We start from the raw sequence: 21985 nt of genomic DNA, 5'->3' as shown, positions 1-21985 counted from the left end.
AAGTAATAATTTTATATTTAAATTCTTAATAAGTGGTGAGTGTAAGCCACTTTTTAGTATTTTCTAAAATAAATACTCCCTTTATTTTCAAATTAATTTTATTTAAAAAAATTTATACACATATTAAAAAATATAATAATTAAAGGAAAGAAATAATAACTTTATATATCTTTCATCATTATCATAAAAGTGAAGTAAAATTAATGATTTAAAAGTAATTGATATAACATTAATTTAAGTTTACAATTGAAGAAAATAGTTAAAATTACTCTAAAATTGAAATTGAATGTAATGTTCGATTTAAAATAATTTTTTTACTGTTAAAATGAGCTTAGTTAGTTATAGCTACCACGTACAGATCTTGAAAATTCAATCGAGATGTAATAAATGAGATTTTACCAAAACAAAGAAAATCAATTTTGTTTGGTGACAGAAATCTAACCCTCACCGTAACCTAAGATTAGACAAAACTCGTATTTAAAAAACATCATATTTTGCAAAACGCAAATTCCTTAAGCGGTTGCCCCTAAAACTATGTCAAATCTAAGCGTTTCTTTTTACCTTTATCGACAACAACAATATAATAATTACGACAAGCATATCTTCCAAACACGCCTAATATTTTCCATGTCATGTGAACATGGCCAATAAAAAGAATAAATGAAAATTCAAATTTTGGTATTATTTTTTTCTTCAAATCTTATTCTTAATTTAAATTATTTTATTTCATCATTTTCATTCAATTAAGTTTATTTCCCTTTTCGGAGTTAAATACAAATAAAATTATTAAATGTTATGTAGAATAAATATAATAAATTATATATTTAATTAGAGAAATGCTTGCGTGTATGAATCATTTTTTTTAAATAACAAGAATGAGTTACCAACTTGTCTAATGGTTGTTTCCTTGCTTTTTAATTTCATTTCTAGCGATATATATATATAATATATATATATATATATATATATATATATATATATATATCAATATAAAATTATATTGTTCTAACTTTTCTTTCAATGAGTGTCATTATGTATTTTTATTTTAATTAAGATTAAATATGAGATCAATTTTATTATAGATGACTGTTTAATATAAACCAATACTTAAAAAAAATTAAAATTTTAACAACTAAATAGGATATTTCTTAGAAGTAGATATTATTGGTGATTTATATGATGTTTTTTAGAAGTAGATATTATTGATGATTTTTATTTTTATGATTGAAATAATAATTTAAAAGATATTAGTTCAATAAAAATAAGGTAAAATAAATATGTATTTTGTATTGAATCGACATCAATTAAATTAAGTTGTTGTTTTGTGTATAAAGACAAGAGAAACCGTGAACTATATATTATTTCTAAAGAATATCATCAATCATCATTAAAATTTCTAATAATTTTTAAATTTAATCCACTGTGGACCAATTGTAAAAATAGTTCACCATAAAACTCATGATATTAGATCCAATAAAATATTTTTCATCCTAATCCTAAGTTTAGTCTGATTTAAATTTTTACTACACACTTATTTCATGTTTTTAGAATTAATCTATACATTTTGTTCAAGCTTAGTTTTTATTTGATTTACTTTATAGTTTAATTAAGGCAGCTTGCAAGTGAGACGAATTGGCATGGCTAAAGAGTGGTCGTGCAATTCATGCGAAGTTTTTGTATTACTACAATCTCAAACTGATTACATGTTACTTCCACCGTACCTACTTATAAAGTTTCTTTTAATTTACTAAATATATTTAGTGTTACTTTCCTAAACATACCTCTCATTACTTATATTACTTTACCTTAAAAGATAAAAAAAATTAGATACATTTATATATAAATGAAATTTTATGAACGTCAACACATAAAATAGAATTTTTTTAATAAGTGTGAAAAAATAAAAAGTGTTTGTAAATATAGACGGAGGGAGTACACTGAATAAAAATATGCATATAGATCGGTAGTAAACTTGTAATATAGACAAAGTGTTTGTGACAGCTCATTTATTAACATTCATAATACCTTTTCTTAAAATAATAAAAAAAAAATACGTAAAGTAAACTAATAAATTAACAATTAATAGTAAAAAATTAGATATAGGTAGTTTGTTGAGAAATTTTTGTTTTAATAAATTTTTTGGATTTGATAATTTATTTATTTATAAATAAATAGAAAAGTGAAAAATGATACAAAGCTGAACGTTGTTTAAAAAACTTTATTTTATATGTGTATAAATACTATTGATATTGATAGATAAAATTATACTACAACTTTTATTTATTTATGTGTAATATTTAAGTCATATATTTTTTTTTCTTGTTTGGCTCCGTTATCTTTTAAAATAATTATAAATTTATCATTTATCTTTTAAAATATTTACAAAGTTATTCTTATATATTTTTCTTTAATTTAGGTCATTTATATTTTAATATGATATAAAACTATCCTTTAAAAATATTAAAATGTCATTAAAAACATTGAACAACAAATTCATGTATAATTATTTTTAATAAAAAAAGAAAGAAAGAAACCCAACATTCTTTATTTTCTTACTCATCCTTTTTATCTTTTATCAACGCTAAAATAAAATTATTAATAATGGTTTAATATAGACTTACCAATCAACATTTTTAATTACAAATTAGTATTTTTAAAAGATAACTTTATAAACATATTAAAAGATATGGAACTTGACATAAGAGGGGGAAAAAAGATAAATAATAAAGTTGTAAATTTTAAAAAATTAAATTACTCAAAAAAAAATGACATAAAATATTACAAATAACTAAAATAAAAGGTTTGTAGTGTATGCTACCTTTGTATTATATGTATGGTTGTGTTGTAAACTCTTCTTTTTAATCTTTTTTTGTAAGGCCCTTCTCAATTAGAAGATATATTAGTTATTCTTTTAGGAAAATATATTGAATTAAATGGATAAAATTAAAAGATCAACAATTTCCCTTTCTTAATAATTAAATGATAGTTTTTTTAAAAGAGGATATATGTTTTTGATAAGTTTAATGTAAATACAATTTTATTTAATTCTTCTACATTAGTCAAGAGCATGTTATATATGGAGACAAATATAATACTTTGTTTAAAATGAAATATAAACAATAAATGATATTTAATAAGTTGATTTATTTAGTTTAAAAGTTATACTAATACAGCAAATTTTCAAATGATTTTTTTATTTATATTTTATTTTACAGAAAATATTATTTAGATGTATATACTGATTCAAAAAAATAACATATACAATATGTCTTGCTAAAAGAATGTTAAGTTTTGTGTAACTTTCTTCTTTCAATTTTACAGTTCGTTTAAAAAATTATTTATCATTGTTTACATATTAAATAAAATTTAGTATATATATCGAAAGACGATTCTAACACTAATATTTTCTTATAATTTTATGACACATGAGTTTTTTTTCAACTATAAAACATATTTTTTTAGACATGTCTTTTTGCAACTATAAAACAGCTTTTTTTATTTTATTTTATAATTCTCTTCTCTCTTCTATTTTTCTTATATTGTATTATTTTATATTTTTTTCACTTCTTTCATCTCTCGTAGATTTTAATATTTTTAATATTTATTCTTTTTTAAATTCTGTTCATTTTTATATTTTGTAAATTTTATTACTTTTTTTCTTTTGTTCTCCTCTTCTCTCTCATTCACAATTTTACATTTAAAATTAAAATAATCTCTATTCAATCTCTCAAATTTCAAGTGGGACATTTGTAAAATGGCTATTAGTTTTACTATTACAAATAATGATTTTTCCATCTCCAATTTTGTTTTCAATTTTTTAATATATTTTATGTAATTGTTAAATAATAATAATAATAATAATTATTAATTATTATTATTATTAAATATTGTTATAGTTAAAAATAATTATAATTAAATTAAAAATAATTAAAATTAAAATAGGAAATTAATATTATAACTATTAAAATTAATTAAAATTAAAAACAGTAAATTATATTATAAATTTAAAAAAAAATACATTAATAAAAAAAGGCTAAATACCCTTAACTTAATTTCATGCAACGTTTTAGTCCTGTATCTTTTTTTTCTTCTCGATTTAGTCATTTATTCCTAACAATATCAAATAAAGTATGAAAATATAAGTTTATTGGAAAATTTGCGTTACGAATTGATGAAATTTGTATTATATTGAAGAATATAATTATTTTTTTGAATTTTGATTGAATTTTTTTTTGAATTTTTGTATAAAAAAAGGAAAACATTATTAAAATTTTAAAACATAAAATATCAAATTGTCACTTAAAATTAAAATAAAGGACCAAGTCAGAAAAAAAATAAAAAATAAAGGACTAAAACGTTGCTTGAAATTAAGTTAAGGGACCACGGATGTAATTTAGCCTAAAAAAATTACATGAATAACATGAAACAAAATACATTAAATTAATTAAAAAGTTCAAATAAATGTGAATAAATATATTTAAAAAGTTTAAATAAATGTGAATGAATATATTACTTCGTAACCATCATGTGATCAATTGTTTTTCGATATCCTTCTATGTCGTTATGAGGAATTTACCGAAATTTAACTTCTGGTATTTCTTAATTTAATGTATTTTGTTTCATGTTATTAATGTATTTTTTTTTATTAATTTATTTTCTTTTAAATTTATAATATAATTTACTGTTTTTAATTTTAACTACTTTTAATAGCTATAATATTAATTTTCTATTTTAATTTTAATTATTTTTTTATTTACTTATAATTATTTTTAATTTAATTATAATTATTTTAATTTACTTATAATTATTTTTAATTTAATTATAATTATTTGTTAATTTAATTATAATTATTTTAAATTTAATTATAATTATTTTTAACTATAACAATTTTTAATAATAATAACAATAATAATAATAATTATTATTATTATTATTATTTAACAATTATATAAAATATATAAAACTATTTAAAACATTTTGAAAAATCCTTTGGGAGGTCGCATCCCCGTCCAGCGACCTCCTACCAGAAATTTTTTTTTTGATATTTGACAGGTCACTTCCCCAAAGAGAGTTTTCAAGTAAGCCCTAAAAAGTATGACATTTTGATAACCAATTTAAAAAGTGGGATATTTTGATTAATAATCTTAAAAACTAGGATATATTAGTAAAAAATCCAAAATTACAATACATTAATTATATTTTTTTACATATATTAATTATAATTTGTGGTATAAATACTAAACGGTGCAAATGTATTTATTTTTTGGTTACACATGGTACAAATATTTGTATAAATTCAAATAATATTTTATAGGTTTAAATATATATTTAAAATTTGCAAATGTTTGTAATTTTTTTTTTGAATTGAATTCTTATAAAATCAAAAACAAATGGTTTTGATCCTTAAAATTAAATAAAAAATTATCAAAAAAACAATGCTGCAAACCGTGTGGCTTAAAGAAGACGAGTATTTAAAAAACTACTAAATACTATTTTTAATTTTTATTTATATTTTTTAATTTTTTATAAAATAATATTAAATATTAAATAATAATTAATAAATTTATTAATTAATAATATAAAATATTTTAATTTTTAATATATCATATGTGATGATGTGTTGCTGTGTATTTATAGAGCTACGTGTCCTATATTGTTTTGTAATGTTAATATGACATTAGAGATCAAAGTGAATGATTTGTGATTTTATAGAGACTAAATTCATACAAAAAACTTATAAAATTAAGATAAAAAATAATATATATTACATAAATTAAATATATATTTAAACCAATTTTATAATAAAAATGTAATATTTTTTTATAAATTAATATTTGTCTATTCTCTCTCTCTCTCTATATATATATATATATTTTTTATTTTTATATAATTAATATAATACTTTTGTAAATATATAAAATATATATGTATGAATGTTTTATTTAAATATACAATATTATATTTTTAAACCACCGTTCAAATATTTATATTTAATGCGCAGTGCACTTCAAATAATATTTCTTTAAATTATGGACATTTATGAAAAAAAATTATATTATTAAATTTTAAATATCTCAAAAGTATAATATTGGTGTTCATGAAATAATCAACAAAGCATGATTCATACATCATAAATATTTAATTAGATTTTTTTAAATAATAAATAGAATAAACTTTTATGCTCATTTAATTTATTTTATAAAAATAGAGAACATTAATGTAGAAAAAATAAATCAAATAATTTTAAATATTACTATATAAGATAAATAACATAATACCAATTTTACCCTTCACCATCCTCTTTCCTTAACGGGACGACAACGGTTATTTAAGTCATTCGGTACACGTCGAAAAGACATCAAGCGAGACCATATGGGACCGCAAAACAAAACTCTCTTTTATTTCTGAGAAAGAAGAAAAAAAAAATCTATTTATTTTTTGTGCGAGAGAGAGAAAATGGAGAAGAAGCGAGTTTAAAAATCGCTTTTGAAGAAGAAGGGGTTGGTTATTCATTTTCAATTCTCAAAAGAGAAAAAAAAAAACCAAACCTTATCATTTATTTTTTTGTTTTTTCATTTTTTTCATGGCGAAAGGGAGAACCGCAGATCCAACGGCGGAACGTGAACCTATGAAAAGCCCGGCGAACGAGCCGCGTTACCGCGGCGTCAGGAAGCGACCATGGGGCCGATTCGCAGCCGAGATTCGAGATCCATGGAAAAAAGCCCGTGTTTGGTTAGGTACTTTTGATTCCGCCGAAGAAGCGGCCCGGGCTTATGATACCGCGGCCCGTTCCTACCGTGGGCCTAAAGCCAAAACCAATTTTCCTCTCCCCGAGGAAGAAAACAACCACAACAGCAACAACAACATCCCTAATCATCAGATTCCTCTTACTCCTAACCGTGTTGGGCTTTCGAAGTTGGATCCGGTTCAGGTTAATTGGCCCACTAGTAGCGGTATGAGTAGTACCGTCGAATCGTTTAGTGGACCTAGGGTTCCTTCTTCTTCTACAACAATTTCTAGGGTTCATCATGCTCCTAGACCTATTGTTCCTATTGCTGATTGTCACAGTGATTGTGATTCTTCTTCTTCCGTTGTTGATGATCAGGATTTTGTCCTCACTTCATCAGTTCGGAAACCGCTCAACATCGATCTCAACCTCCCTCCTCCCAATTCCGATGATGAAGACGAGATCCGAGTCACCGCCTTATGCCTCTGACTCCCCACCGCTGCCGATGACCGCCGATCTCATCTCATTTAAAGTTGAAGAGAAATTATATATCTCTTTTTTTTTTTTTTTAATTTCTATCTTGATTTTATGATTGTAGTTTTATGAGGCTGAAATATTTCAAAAAAAAAAGAGAAAAAAAAACTTTACTTTGTTAGATTATGATGATGATGATAGATTATTATGATTATGATGATGTTGTAGAGTATTGAAATAGGGCATGGCCATCCATTTATGTTATGTGATAAGTGAAGGTCTATTCAACTTGGATGGCTGTGTTGTTGTTGTAATTTTATTTGGATCCTATCATATAACATTGGAAAGGCATTGAATCTGATCTTTTTAGAGTTCTTGTGTTCTTTGTCTCTCTTAGAATTTTTATTTTCTTGTGTACATAAATTATGGCAATAAGATGATAGAATAAATTTTACATTTTACTTTTTGTTGATCTTAACATTTGTTTAGTTTGCATTGCACTGTGATTGATTGTTGCAATTCTTTTATGATATCTTTTGGATTTTGAGATGAGGACCATGGTTCATAGTATTGTATATTTGTGCGTCTAATTTGGATCTCTATTCGAAACAATATTGAGTTCAATCTTTTAGGAAACACTGTGTATCTAATTTGGATCTGAAAAATGGATGTTAGTTGTATCTGTATTTGTAACAAAATTGAATTCAATCTTTACGAAATATCGTGTGTATCTAATTGCAACATGGATCTCAATTCATTGCACCATGTATCTTATGATTTATTAAGATTTGATTTAAGATTTGGAAAGTAGGTTATAAATCTTGATTTGAATATTTTTGATAGTTTGATTCACGATTTAGTTTTTACATTAACCTTTTAGATTTAGTATTTTTTCCTGTAAATTCTTTGATGTTATTGTTGTGCAAGGGTTTGAACTTTGGGGCATGTCCACCATTATCTTTGGACATCGTCATGGAAAGTGAAAACTTCTATAGATATGATATAAAATTACATATTCTAGAAAAGCCTTTATTTATTGCTACTCATTCTAGAATGACTATTGCTGAGTTTCGTTTGGTTAATTTTTATTTTTCTAGACTCTTCTCTCTTGAGTTAATCAAACTGGCAATTTTGAGAAATTGGATAGAGGTTAATTGAATAGGATTAGGAGACACATATCTGAGAGTGGAAACAAGAAAGATCCAACAAAAAAAGATCCTACTTGATCAAAAACACTAACAAACCAGGAAAAAAACTGTCACAAATGTGTCGTGAAAAAGAAATATATTTCCTTCATATTATTACTAATTTCTACATCAAGTTTTCATGTTATCTGATTGCAACTAGTTTCATTTATATATTTTACAAGCTCACAGATTCTACCAAATCTTTATATCTTTGTATCATATCTAGCTTTAAGTGTTCAAACTAATTTTTTTTTTCTTCTATAAAAGTAAAGGAATATATCAAATATATATACACATTAAAAATACGGTAAGGCAAGTAACATTAAAAATTATTCCAGAAAGATCACAGATGATATTGAAAAAAAAAAAAAAAGGAAGTTGAACACATATAATATTAGAGCGGAAAATGGTGTGTTACCTACATCTATGAAGTTATTATACTTTATAAATGGATTTAATTAGTTAATCACAATGCTTTAGGAGAGAAGTAATATTTGACACAACTCAAATTTTATTGAGATTTATGTATTTTATTTTGTTTAGTGAAAAAGTTGTATCCTATATCCTTATCACTTTAATTATTTTGTTTCTTTCCCATCCCAACAAGTCATATTGTCACTCATTCTTCGGCAAGTTATTGGAGACTAATATTAAAATTTGCAATTAATCTCAACTAATACATATTTATTTATGTATGCTGAACTTGGATTGCATCTCCCACCACATTCCTATCTCACCGTATATATTGGTTCTTAGAGTGTTTTTACTATATTTGTATTGTTGTTCTCACGTCCAAACGTCCATTTACATATAAATTTTAGTAGGTAAAATTAATTTATAAATTAATTGATGATAATTGAAAAATTAACTTATAACTGATAATTAAAATGTCGTGTAAATTTAATTTTTATAAATATAAAATGACAAAAAAGATATAATTATTTAACTTTATATATATTTTATTTTGAATGTATTCAATTTTCGAATAAATTCTCTTTATTTTCTATTCATTTCTCGCGTTTGCTCTCTCTTCCTCACCATTCCTTACTCTTTCGATAATATCCCTTTGTGAATTTTAAGGAAGAAACAAAATATTTTTAATAAACCTTGTAACAAATATAATTAAAAACCTGTGTAAAAAAATACAATTCAAACAAATTTTTCAGTTATAAATAATTAGACGATGTTGCCGATAGACCATGAAAAAAATAATATGACAATAACCATAATCAAATTGTTTTGTTTGGTAAAAGATCCTTTTGAAATAAAAACTGTTCTCTAATAGTATTACTATGAGTTACACAAAGGTTACTAAAAAAAAGTTACAAAGAAGATGAATAACATAACACATAACATGAGTAGTTGAATAATTATATAATATTTTAAAAAAAGTAAAATAAAATAATAGTTATTATAAACTCAAACATTAATTAAAATAGCATATAAAAAAAAACTATAAGTTAACCAAATACATGTAATTTAATGAAACAAACTTTTAAACCATTTTAATAAAGTATAAATTGATTTATTGGTAATTTAATGAAACCAACTTTTAAACCATTTTAATAAGGTATAAGTTGATTTATTGGTGTTACCATATAGATAAATAAACAAAAATAAATAATCATCTCATTAATTTAATTTAACAACTAATTAAAATCTTATCTTGTGTTCCAAGTTATCATCTATAGACAACATTTGTGAAGGTTAGGGAGGCTGGTCCTAGATATAACTAGTATGTATGAATTGTACCTACATGGGAGGTTGGTTAAGATCGGCTAATGTTATTGCTTTGACTTTTACTTAAAGACAAAAGTGGTTAGATAAAAAAAATTTAGACTATTGGTGATCAATTCTAAAATTTGGTATCAAAGCATTGCTCTGTCCTTGATTTCATATTCTTGTTTTGCAATTTATTTTGGATACTTAATCTGAGTTTGAATTATTAGGTAGAACTAATAAGAGTAAAAATAATTAGTAAGTAATTTTTATTTTTAAGATTAGAGACTCAAGTCTTTGATGTTGCAATGACTTTAAAATGTTTCGTTTTATATTTTGGATCCCAAAGAGTTCTAAGTGGGTTCAAACGACTCATCTAGAGGTTGAAGGCCAGCAAAATTATGAAAACAAGTTCATTAATAAATTTTTTAACAAAATATAATTTTAAATTAAAAATCTATGTGTGAACTTACCAGTTACCACATCAACATCCAAACCGCAAGGTAAGTACTTTTTAACAGATTTGAGCAGAAAACTAAAAGAAAAATTAATAAAAGTGTTTATATTTTATGACATTTTTAAAGGGTCAAAATTAATCATTAGTTGTTATATTATTATTTTTTGTTCACAATGAATAATTTTATGACTTAAAAGATAAATCTAAAAAAAAATAAAATTAAAAGACTAATTGATATAATTAACTAATTTAAAGAAAGAAGATTATATTTTGCTTTGAATTTTTGGATTGACTCAATTGGAGGATATGATGCTTATATCGGTATCGATTCCAACCATAGTATCCATATGCACATTGCTTTATATCTCATTCCTTATCCTACAACCCCATATTATGTCAAAGTAATTAACAAAGGTTCAAGTGTTTAGGGGTTACCTACTTTTATTTAGCACCAAACAACAAAATCCAAAACTAAAAAAATAAAATAATAATGTTTACACACGTGTTCCATTTTTTTAAAGTAAAAATAAAGAGTAAAAATATTATTTGACATTGTAACTATGTTGATATATTGAATTAATCACCTATTATTTGTAGTTGATAAGTGCCAAATTTACCAATTAATGGATATATTTTTACACATATTCACATTTGTTAATGAAGATCATACGACTTTTACCCCCAAAATATATATTTAGTTAGCATTTAGTAAGTTAATCATGAAATGTTTGATATTTGCATCTTTTCTTGTTTATATGGAGGTAATTGAAGAATTAACAACCAAACCTTAAGTCAGTTGATCACATTGCAATTCAGAACGAAGAATGCTTGCAAATACAAATTCGTTTAGCGAATATGTTAGTGGCTAAGCGAATTCAATTGAGAAAATTGAGGAATTATGTAGACCATAATTTACTTAGTGAATTTCAAAAGTCGCTAAGCGAATCTAAGTCTGAAGTTAGGATGTAAAACAACAACAAAATTCACTTAGCGAATTTGAGATGGTTTGATCAGCTGTTTCTTACTTCAATATGAGAAAATTCAAGTTCGCTTAGCGAATCCAAAAATTTGCTAAGCGAAATCCCACTTACTCAAACACTATATAAAGCAAAGTTATTGTCAGTTTGGGAGAATCAGACATTAGACAGAACGAGAGCTAGGCAAATAAAGAACAAATGAGTAGGAGCTTATATGCATCACTGAACCATAACATTTTTGTGTAATTTTGATAGTTACCATGATAATGAGTAGCTAAACTTTTCTCTGTTGGGATTAGATGTAATCACTCAAACTCTCGTGTATCTCTTTTGATTATATTTATATGTTTTAGTTATACATCAATTGCAATTATTTATCCTTATTCTTAATGCTTGTTATGGCTTGATCACCTATAATATGATTTTTTTTATTTGAAGTTTTATTGAAAAATACTATTTGAATATTGATTTAGGAAAAATCATCTATTGAATTTGATTTCTAAAAATATAATTAGGTTTAATAGTCATAAATCAACATTGTTTAATGCAAACTTCTTTGTTAAATATTCAAGGAATCGATGTTTATGAAAGACAATTAATTTATCAACTCATTAAGAAATTAATGATGTTTGATTAGTGATGTTACATCATTGTTGATTGTAATAGAAAACATGTATGCTAATCACTAAGATATGAGAGTTGGATTGATGAAACTTCTTTGTCCAATCTAATAATATCAACTTTTGTCAGTTTAGTTAAGATTTAATGACAATCCCAACACCTTTAACTCACTAATTTATTCCCAATTTACTTTTATTGTTTTTCAATCTAGTTGAATTGACGAACCCTTATAATCTTTCACTCGGAACTATAAATTTATTGAACGGTTAAATATCATACAAGTCCTTATAGATACAAAAACTCTTTATAGTGTTCTGACACTTTCATCTACAATACTATAAAATATTATTAAAATTAAAAATAAAAATAAAACGAAAAATACAAAATGCTCTTACTACAACATCTACAATTGCATGTAACAAAATTTATCAATTGGCAAAAACTTACTATACTGGTAAAAAAAAGGGATAACAATCTTTTTTCTTTTTTACAAATAAAAAGGATAGAGCATTAATGCAAGAACTCTTGCCATCATTTTACAGATTTTACACAAGACTAAATTTGCTGATCAACACACACCAAATCTTATGGGATGATAGCGAATCTAAGGGTAATGCACCAACATCTTTTTTTGCCATCTTACAATTAGTAAGTAGTAATGAGTGTTTGTGAGTATACTTTATTATAAGCTTTTTTTATGTGACTTTATTCTAAGCTTTATTTAGTATTTGACAAAAGTATAAAAATAATTATTTATAAAAAAGGTATAAAATAAATAAATAAAATCACAATTAATTGTTTTTGTAAAAAAAAGTCACGACTATTTGTTAAGATTACAAATGATATCCTATCTTATATTATTTATTATTACTTTTGTCAAATTATCTTATTTTAATTTTATTATGTTGCATTATTTAGTAAAAAATACTATAAACACCATAGAATAATTGTAAGAATTTAATTTATATATTTAAAAAATTTATACAGTCAATCAATCGTATCTATTATATTATTAATAATATTTAATTTTTGTTATAACTACTTTTAAAGTATCTAAATAATTATTCATAATTTATTTAAATATGTAAAACTTTACAACGATTCATAAAAATTAAATTTTAATTGAAATTTAGAAAGGACATGAAGTGTTGGTTGGAAGTTACTTAAAAGGGAATACACGTTTTCTATTTTTCCCTTATTTCACATAACACATAATTATCTGTATCGCATGGTTGCTTACTAAGCATATACTGTATTTTACTTTGGTTCATTGAAGTATAATTATTAACCTGGTCACTATTTTTCGGATAAGAATTGAACTACCAATCTTGACAGACAAAATAATTATCCACTCGTCAATATATTTGTTGGAAATGAGATACATTTTACATTTAATTATATAAATTAATCTTTTGAGTTATACGTGACTACAATAAACAACAAAATTCTTATTTAAGAGTTTGATTTTTCTATATCTCTTAAATAAATATAAGGAAATAATCTTTTGAGTTACATGCATGTGACTACAATAAAAAACAAAATTTTAATTTAAGAGTTTGACTTTTTTATATCTCTTAAATAAATATAGGTAGATTAATCTTTTGAGTTACATGTGACTATAATAAACAATAAAATTCTCACTTAGAGTTTCATTTTTCTATATCTTTTAACTAAATACGAGTAGATTAATATTTTGAGTTACATGTGACTACAATAAACAACAAAATTCCCATTTAAGAGTTTGACTTTCCTATATTTCTTAAACAAATATGAGTATATATTCTGGTTAAAGTATAAGAGATCAAATTGAAAATACTATTATACATCTATTTTTTATTTGTTAGTATTTTTCAGAAAATATTTAATTAATATGTACTCATAACATAAGTTGCTTTTTTTACAAAAATAATCAAGTTAAACCTCTTCAGTTAAAATCTGTATCTTCCACATATAATTTAAAAATATATACAGCAAGTTAGATACAATTACAATAATCAACAAAGTTTTCAATCTAAAGTTTGAACGCAATTAAAGTTTGAACGATGTTACACTTATATGATTGAATTTAAATCTATTTTTTTTTAATTCATTTAAAAGAAATCTGAATCATCTCATCCAAATATATATGATTATTAAATCTCACTAAATAAACATACAATAATATTATTTTTTTAAATATTTATGCAGACATTTAAATAATAATATAATTGAATATATGTGTAAAATTATTTCATATACTATCAATACCCAATACATAGTATCTCATTTCAATACATATTAATTAATTTTGTAAATATAAATGTATTATATGGATTCAATTGATATACATTAACTTTTTTAAGATAACAACTAATGTGCATTAACGACACTATTAATCAATCAAAAATAGACAAATCACTAAAAATATTTATCATTAATTGCATCAACTTTAAAAGTTATAAAAAAAAAAAATTATGCATATGGTAATTTATGATTAGACGAACAAATCATTCTCCTATTTTGTCTCGTGTACAATTTTGGTTCTCTGAATTTTAGATCCACAAAATTGGTTTTTCATAAATTTCAAAATGTGTGATATATTTTTTTGTCTATAGATCAAATGATATAATTACCACAAGCAACTCATATATAACTGTAAAGTCTAAATTTGAATTAAAGATATGTTGTTTAACTTAATAATATCAATATTTTTGACAATCAAATTAAATCTGAAAGATAAAATATTTGTTATTTTTTCATATATATATATATATATAGTTGTTTTTTTTTATATAGATTTATTTATTTTAAAAAAATGTAAACTAATTTTTAAAATTTAATTTATATATAATATCAATGTAAATATTTTTTACATCGACGATTAATTACAATTGTTAAATCATTAATAATAATTAATTTTTATCATAATTATTTATAAAATTTCTCATATAATTGATTATAATTTGTTGATTATATTGATCTTTTTACACTATACATAAAAATTAAATTCTAATTTTTTAGCAAGAATTCGTATCACTTGATCAACTAAATTGTCACAAAATTATCTCACTTATTAATTTTCAATCAAAAGTCAACCTTAAAAAACATATATTAATAAAAAAACATTAATTATTTAAAAATTCTCATCAAATTATCAATCAAATTTTAATCTTAAAATATATATTAATAAAAAATTAAATATTCAAAAATTAAAGAACTAAAATAATGAATTGAAAAATAGAGACTAAAACCATGTATAAATAAGAAGAAAGAAAAGAAGAAAATGGTATTTAAACCAAATATAAATGAAAAAAGAAAAAATAAATAAAAACTGAAAAAGTTTAGATAGTTATCACGCTAAATTTGAGTAAAATAGTAGAACGAGTTTTCATGTGAGTCTTTTTTTCAACTGTGCTGTTTCCTTCTTCTGAACTCAAAAGAGTTGAACAATTTTTCATCTTCAAAATGTTCTTAATGCTTTGTTTCGTTTCGTTTTTCTTCAAAATTTCAGAACCGAAATGGAAAATTCGGACCACGACGAACCCGACAAGAAGAGGCCTCATCTTCTCACCTCTGTCTCTTCTCGCATCACACGAAACTCAACCAATTCTTCTCCTAACAGCAAAAACGTAACCCTCTTTTTCTCTATCTTTTTTTTTTTTATATTGTTGTATAATCATGTTTATATATGTTGCTTTTATTTCTGCTATGTAGTTTTGATGATTTTGTTTTGAATTTTGGTGTTTCCATTTAATTGAATGTGTAATTGGATTCTTAGAGCTGGTTAGTGTTGTGGCAGATACTGAATTGGGTATTTCGTATATAGGGAGTGGATTTGTGAGTGAAATTTGTGTGTGTGTGTTTTTAAAAAAAGGGTGGTGGTGTGGTTGCTTGATTTTGCTTAGTGGCCACTAACTCACTGATTAGGGTTGTGAAGAGTTGTTTAGAGTCTCACATTGGATGAGATATGGTCTGAAAAAGTGTTTATAAGTGAGAGACATCTCTCACCTTACAAGCCAGTTTTGTAGGAATGAGTTAGGGCCAATCCAAATTTTAATACGATATCACACCCTATCGAAGATTTGTTAAGCTACTTGTTATCAGACCTTACTCTAGATGTTTAGTCTTGGGCATGTTGTGAGTTCATCATTGGATGATATATGACTTGGAAAAGTGTTTATAAGTGGGATACATTCTTCATCTTACAAGCTGGTTTTGTAGGGTTGAGTTAGACTCAATGTAAATTTTGAGAAATGTAGCAAGGATGCATTTATTTCATGGGATTCTTTACATTATGTTAGGCATGTTAGGTTTGTGTGGTATAGTTTTGGGGGTTAAAGCTACTTGTTTTCATGTCATAGAGAATGCTTAATTTTAAAAAAAAGTGGTGTATGTTTTTTTGAAACGAAAAAAAATGTTTGAGAAAGGGTTTTTACTGGCTTCGAAGTCCTTGGCAACAGTTCTGGACGTGAAAGAAAAGACTGTTTGGTTTAATGTTTACTGTTACGAACAAACTCTATCAGTTTGTGGTTGGCACTAAGTTCTTTTTCTACAATAATTTGTTTATATGTTTTACTTGCATAACTTGAGATGCTTCCTCCAGGCTGATGCAGGTGTCTTGCAACTCCAGAATCAGCAACTTGTTCAGCAGACAGAAATCCAGAAACATGCTTTACATGATCTCGAAGAAAAAACTAGAGAATTAAAAGAAAGACAAAATTCTTATGATGATTCATTAATTGAATTCAACCAACACTGGGATCAGGTTATTCTTTATTGTCATGTTCCGGTTTCTTTCACTTTTGCTCTCTATTCAGTTTGTTATTTCCTCTTTCGAAAGTAATACTACCATAAGTCCATAAGTAGTGCATGTTATGGTGGCCCTGTCCAGGACCCGTAAGTGGAAGGCTAGGCACTTTTGTCATATTCTTGTAGGATGTGCTCATTTGTTTAACTTATTTGCTTTTCTAGTTGGTCGATGATATGGCTCTTCTCGGGATACAAGCTGGGAGAGGCAAAGACTCTTTGCAAACTTTGGCTTACCTTGATAATCCTCAAGGTACTTTCACACTCTCACGCACTCACACACATCAAGGTTCTTTCATGCAGTACTAAGAAAAACCAAGAGACTGACTTTACTTTCTTCCTTTCTAGATTCCCTTCCTTCGTGTCCTCCGGACGATCTATTTCTTTGTAGATTAATCCAGAAAGATTCTATTGAAGGAAGCAGTAATGATGAGATAATTAATTATGTTGAGGAAGCCCTTGCTTTGCGTCTGTTATCTACTACGGAGTTGTTGAAACATATTCAAGATACCATTGATGATCAAATGAAAAGATTTGAGGATATAGCTCAGGTTTTACATGGAGATTTATCTGCGGAAGGTGTTATACATTTGAGATACTATGCAATACTTGAACTATATAGTTTTTGTTAAAGATTGAATTGAAAGTTTTCTACCATATGTCATTGATGTTGGATTGTTTAAGGAAGTGTGTATAATTGATCTTTTGTTTTTATTTGGGTTTGCAGATGTTATCATCTTAACGTCTAAGATTGATGATATGGCGAAAAAGGAGGCAGACAATTTTCGTGAAGTGATTGATACTCTCCACATAAAACATGAAGAGTATACTGTTGGTATTCAAAATTATATAAACGAGTGCTTACGAGATCAATCTGACATAAAACGTCTTACAGGTATTTGAAATGTTTCTTTATTGTTTAAACCACTTCAGTTATTAATTATTATGAAGTTTAGAAGAACTAAATATGAATTTAAATGATCTTGATTATTATCATATAATGTAGTTTTTAAATGGTTAGCAGCATGGTTTAATAAAAGGAAGGTTTCCTTTTGCTTAATGATATTTGTTAGTTATAACTGGTAATATTATATGGTGTATGTGTAATTCTCCAATGCGTAAATCACCAAATTTATGTAATAAGATCTTTTGAGGGACAAATTGAATGTTTTGAAAATCTTTCGAGTATCAAACTATGGTTAACCATTAAATTTTATTGGGGTATCTCTGGCTACTATAATTTTACAGATAATATGGCATGTTGTTTATTTCTTCTTATTTTGATAATTGGTTACTGTTAGAATAATATGAAAATATCTCATGAAATCAATATTATTGTATCTTAAAACAAAGGTGATCTCTGAGGATTGAATTCCATAATTTCTTATATCCTTATATTTCATGATTTGTTTCCCTATTTAATCAGGACTGAGAGTACAATTCAAGGATAAATAGGGGCTGGTATTTTGTCTTTTGCAAATCTCATATCAAGTAAATATGAGTTTTAGGGCATGTTGTCTCTATTATCTCATTTTTCTCCTTGTTTGGATAAAGGAAGAGGGACAATTAGAGAAGCTAGTTAGTTTAGAATATATTAAATTAGGAAGTGGGAACAGTTAGAAAATTTAGTTAGTTGTAGCCTTGGAGGGCATATCAGTTAGGGATTTAATTCATATGCACTGACAATGTAATTTTTGTTTACACTGTCCGTTAATCACAATCGATTGATCACTAAAAATATTTGACTTTAATCTTATCTATCTTAAAAGTCATACAAATGGTGGTCTGTGATTTGTTGATAGTGTAAAATGTTTTACACTGATAATGTATCAAAACTAATCTGTATCAGTTAGATAAATAGTGGAAATAAGGATGGAATGGTTCATTAAGGCATTTGATATTTGTGTAAAAGGGGAAACCCTTTGTGAACGAGAAACCATTGAGGAGAGTTCTCTCCTTTTATGTTCGGATTTCATTTAGTAATAATCAATTCATTCTTGTTCCTTTAATCCTTTCTATCTTTCATCCTATTCTTCAACTCCAATCTTGGGCTTATAAAATTTTTGTCCAACCTACCTGACCTTTTGTTAAGGAAGAAATAGAGAATTTGATGGCGTTCTTAGAAAAATAAACATGTGGTTGGGGGCTACACTAATTTATTCCAGCATGTCTAAGATAAAGAACATAATTAACACCATGGAAGAGCTTAAGCAGATGTTGCATATATCGTTGAAGAAGCAAGCGATTGATCTTAAAGGAGGAAAAGATAAAAGCACAAACATCACAAGAGTTGTCATCACTGCAATAAAAAAGGAAGGTGTAGAGGAAGAGGGTTATGATTGGCAATGAAGGTTCTTGTTCTTGGGCAAAGATAGTAGAATTTCGTGATTTTGTCGGACTAGATGTAGGAAAATAAAGAAACAAAACTAGAACCAGATTGGCTATTGGAGAAGGTGCTGGGTAATCAAGAAACAAAATGAGAACCAGATGAAGTGACAGAAACAGAGTAATTCCCAGCATAATTGGTGATCAAGGTGAAAGTCAAAGGTGGAGATGTGGCAATGGTTCGCCATTTCCAGAACATAGCTTTAGTTGAGATGATGGCAAACAAAGTATGGAAAGAAACAAATGTAAATCACCTCAACCCTGGGGCATGGCCATATCACGGTGTCAATGTAGTGGCCAAACTGGACAAGGATCGGTGTAAGATGGTCAAGGATGGAATGCACCTACTGTGACACTATCATCACGGCTAGGTCTTGGTGCACAATAAAAGGGCTGAGTCCTAAGATGAAGAAAGATCTATATTTGATGGTTGAGCATGGTCGGGTGTCTCGTGATGGCTAGATGATGGTGGGTAGTTTCACCACACTGCCACAGTGGTTTTGTCAATGATGAAAGAAAAAGTGACGCTACCACTGAATAAAATATGGGAGGTGGGTTTGATGGATCATCAAGATGAATGAGAGTAGTGTTCCAGTTTTGTCAAGAAGATGAATTGTGTTAGGTGGAGTGTCCGTAGACCTTTATTTCTCCCTTCGTTCATCCTTTCCTTTGGCCTCTCTCCACCTCTTCTATTTTGCTTCCTTCTCTCCCTGAACTTTAAATTTCAATTGAAATTGAGTTGGGGTTGACGGTAATTTGGGGAAAGGGGAGGTGAAGAAATATGAGATTGAACTTAAAGTTTTGATCTTTCTTCCATGGGTGGAATGGATATAAATTCTGAAATCTAGGGTTTTGTCAAGGGGAAGAAGATGAATCGTGGAGGGTTGTTTTTATAATTAGAAATCTTGTTTTCTTTAAAGAGTTACAATATTACATGATATTTTAATAAATAAAACGAATAAAATAATTGGTGAGATTATAATTTCAGTGGCTGCATAAGCATGTAGTGTCAACATCAACATAAAAATGGCCACACATGCATTTTTTAACGGAGTTGGACGGAAAACTAAAAAAAAGGTCAACAGGGTGCACATTTGAAACTTAAAGAACCTAGTTGGAAAAATATGGAAGGACTATACAAATAAATAATAAACGATGTCTAGAGCAATTTTGTCTATAATTTATTAGGATTTGTTTACATTGGTGTATATAATTGTATTAGAGGTTGCACTTTCAACTCATCAGAAACAATATGCAGTTTTTCACCATAGTTTTCTCTTCCATGAATTTATAATTGTAATATTTCATTTGAAAAATAATGGAATTGAATTTATTTTGTTTGGAAAATTATAATATAGGAATTGATTTGATTTTAAAATCCATTCGATTTTAGCTGTTTTTAAATAAAAATCTACAAAAATTTGGTTGAACTGAAAGGATTTAATTTTACTTTTAAATGTCGGAATTGATATATTTACCTCAATTAGTTAAGTCATTTAACTAGCCTATTCCAAGTTTGACTCATAAAATAAATTACTAATTACAACTTTAAAATAAATTCAGCGTGTTCCTCTTCCAAACATAAAATTTGATTTTCTTTTTTCAAATATGTTTTTTTCATAATGAGTTCCAAACATGATAATCAATTTATGGATAAATCTTATTAATTACAATTTTAAATTATTCCAACCACAACCTTGCAGTAAAAATTTAGGCAAATGGGCTTTTGCATAACTTAAAATTCTTTTTATGATTATATGTGATATTCGATGAATGGAATCATATTAAAAGCTATTGTGAAATTTAAAATAGTGCAAAAGTAATAATGGCCTCAGTGGAGGATGCAATTCAGCCGTCTTGTGCTGAGTAGGGAGAGAATTGTAATTACGCTATTGGAAGTTTGAGTAATTGAGTAAATTATCAAGAGGAGTTACCGGGAGTAAAATTAATCTGGTCAATTAGGAATAGATATGACCAGAGGCAACACCTTGATATTTATGTAGAGATTTTTTTCTACAATTCTGGAGATCTTATCGGCTCTTATAAATTTGGCTGATTGCTTTAAAATAATTGTCTATTGAGAGTTTATTTTTTTCATACTTAAAGGAGAGCTTGACGAGATCGTGGCTGAGCTCGAAGAGAGTAGAAGAAAACTAGTCAATCTGAAAATGCAAAAGGATGCAGCTGTGGGAATGAATTCCTCCAATGCCGATGCAGTGAATGGAAACTTGTCTCCTGAGAAGCCTGCAAACAAGGCCATGGGTTTGCGTGAGTTGAAGGATTCAATTGAGGAAGCCAAGGTTTTTGTTGTGTGATTTTTTGTTCCTTCTGTCATTCATTTTTCCATTCTCTATCTAAGATATATGCTTGGCCGATGTTGTAGGTAGTGAATGCTGATCGTCTCTCTGAGCTTCAAGATGCACGGGAAGAAAATCAAATCTTGACAAAGCAATTCCAAGAACTTCAGGTTTGTAAATTTGGATTGTCTGTGATGGTTGTCATTTTTTTTTGAGTAATTGAGATTCATTCACTCTAGGGTTCCATGTAAAAATCGCTTTTCATGTATGTTTATTTCCAGAATGAACTGATTGATGATAAGTATGTACGCTCTGCCCGAATATACTCTTTAGCAGATGATCAACTTCAACATTGG

At 26.3% G+C, this 21985-nt stretch overlaps 2 protein-coding genes across 3 annotated transcripts in view; both read left to right on the top strand.

Moving 5' to 3' along the window:
- The first annotated feature begins 6353 nt into the window (after positions 1 to 6353).
- On the top strand, positions 6354 to 7572 carry LOC101510116 (ethylene-responsive transcription factor 3-like). The gene has a single exon (XM_004491033.4). It carries the CDS (start codon positions 6584 to 6586, stop codon positions 7214 to 7216), a length of 633 nt encoding a protein of 210 aa, XP_004491090.1. The 5' UTR covers positions 6354 to 6583; the 3' UTR covers positions 7217 to 7572.
- Positions 7573 to 15437: 7865 nt separating this feature from the next.
- LOC101509797 (E3 ubiquitin-protein ligase BRE1-like 2) overlaps positions 15438 to 21985 on the top strand; it is a 12506-nt gene continuing 5958 nt past the window's right edge. Inside the window, exons 1-9 of one of the 2 annotated variants that reach the window (XM_073365317.1) lie at positions 15438 to 15533; positions 15653 to 15770; positions 16745 to 16906; positions 17113 to 17200; positions 17296 to 17526; positions 17675 to 17842; positions 21439 to 21632; positions 21716 to 21799; positions 21911 to 21943. In XM_073365317.1, the coding sequence (XP_073221418.1) occupies positions 15660 to 15770; positions 16745 to 16906; positions 17113 to 17200; positions 17296 to 17526; positions 17675 to 17842; positions 21439 to 21632; positions 21716 to 21799; positions 21911 to 21943 (1071 nt within the window). In that variant the 5' untranslated portion in view covers positions 15438 to 15533; positions 15653 to 15659. The other variant, XM_073365318.1, reaches the window with a different exon arrangement.

The sequence above is a fragment of the Cicer arietinum genome, chromosome 2, assembly GCF_000331145.2.
Source record: "Cicer arietinum cultivar CDC Frontier isolate Library 1 chromosome 2, Cicar.CDCFrontier_v2.0, whole genome shotgun sequence".
Lineage (NCBI taxonomy): Eukaryota > Viridiplantae > Streptophyta > Magnoliopsida > Fabales > Fabaceae > Cicer > Cicer arietinum.
Note: the sequence above shows the minus strand (reverse complement) of the source record. Positions and strands in the feature narration are given on the sequence as shown.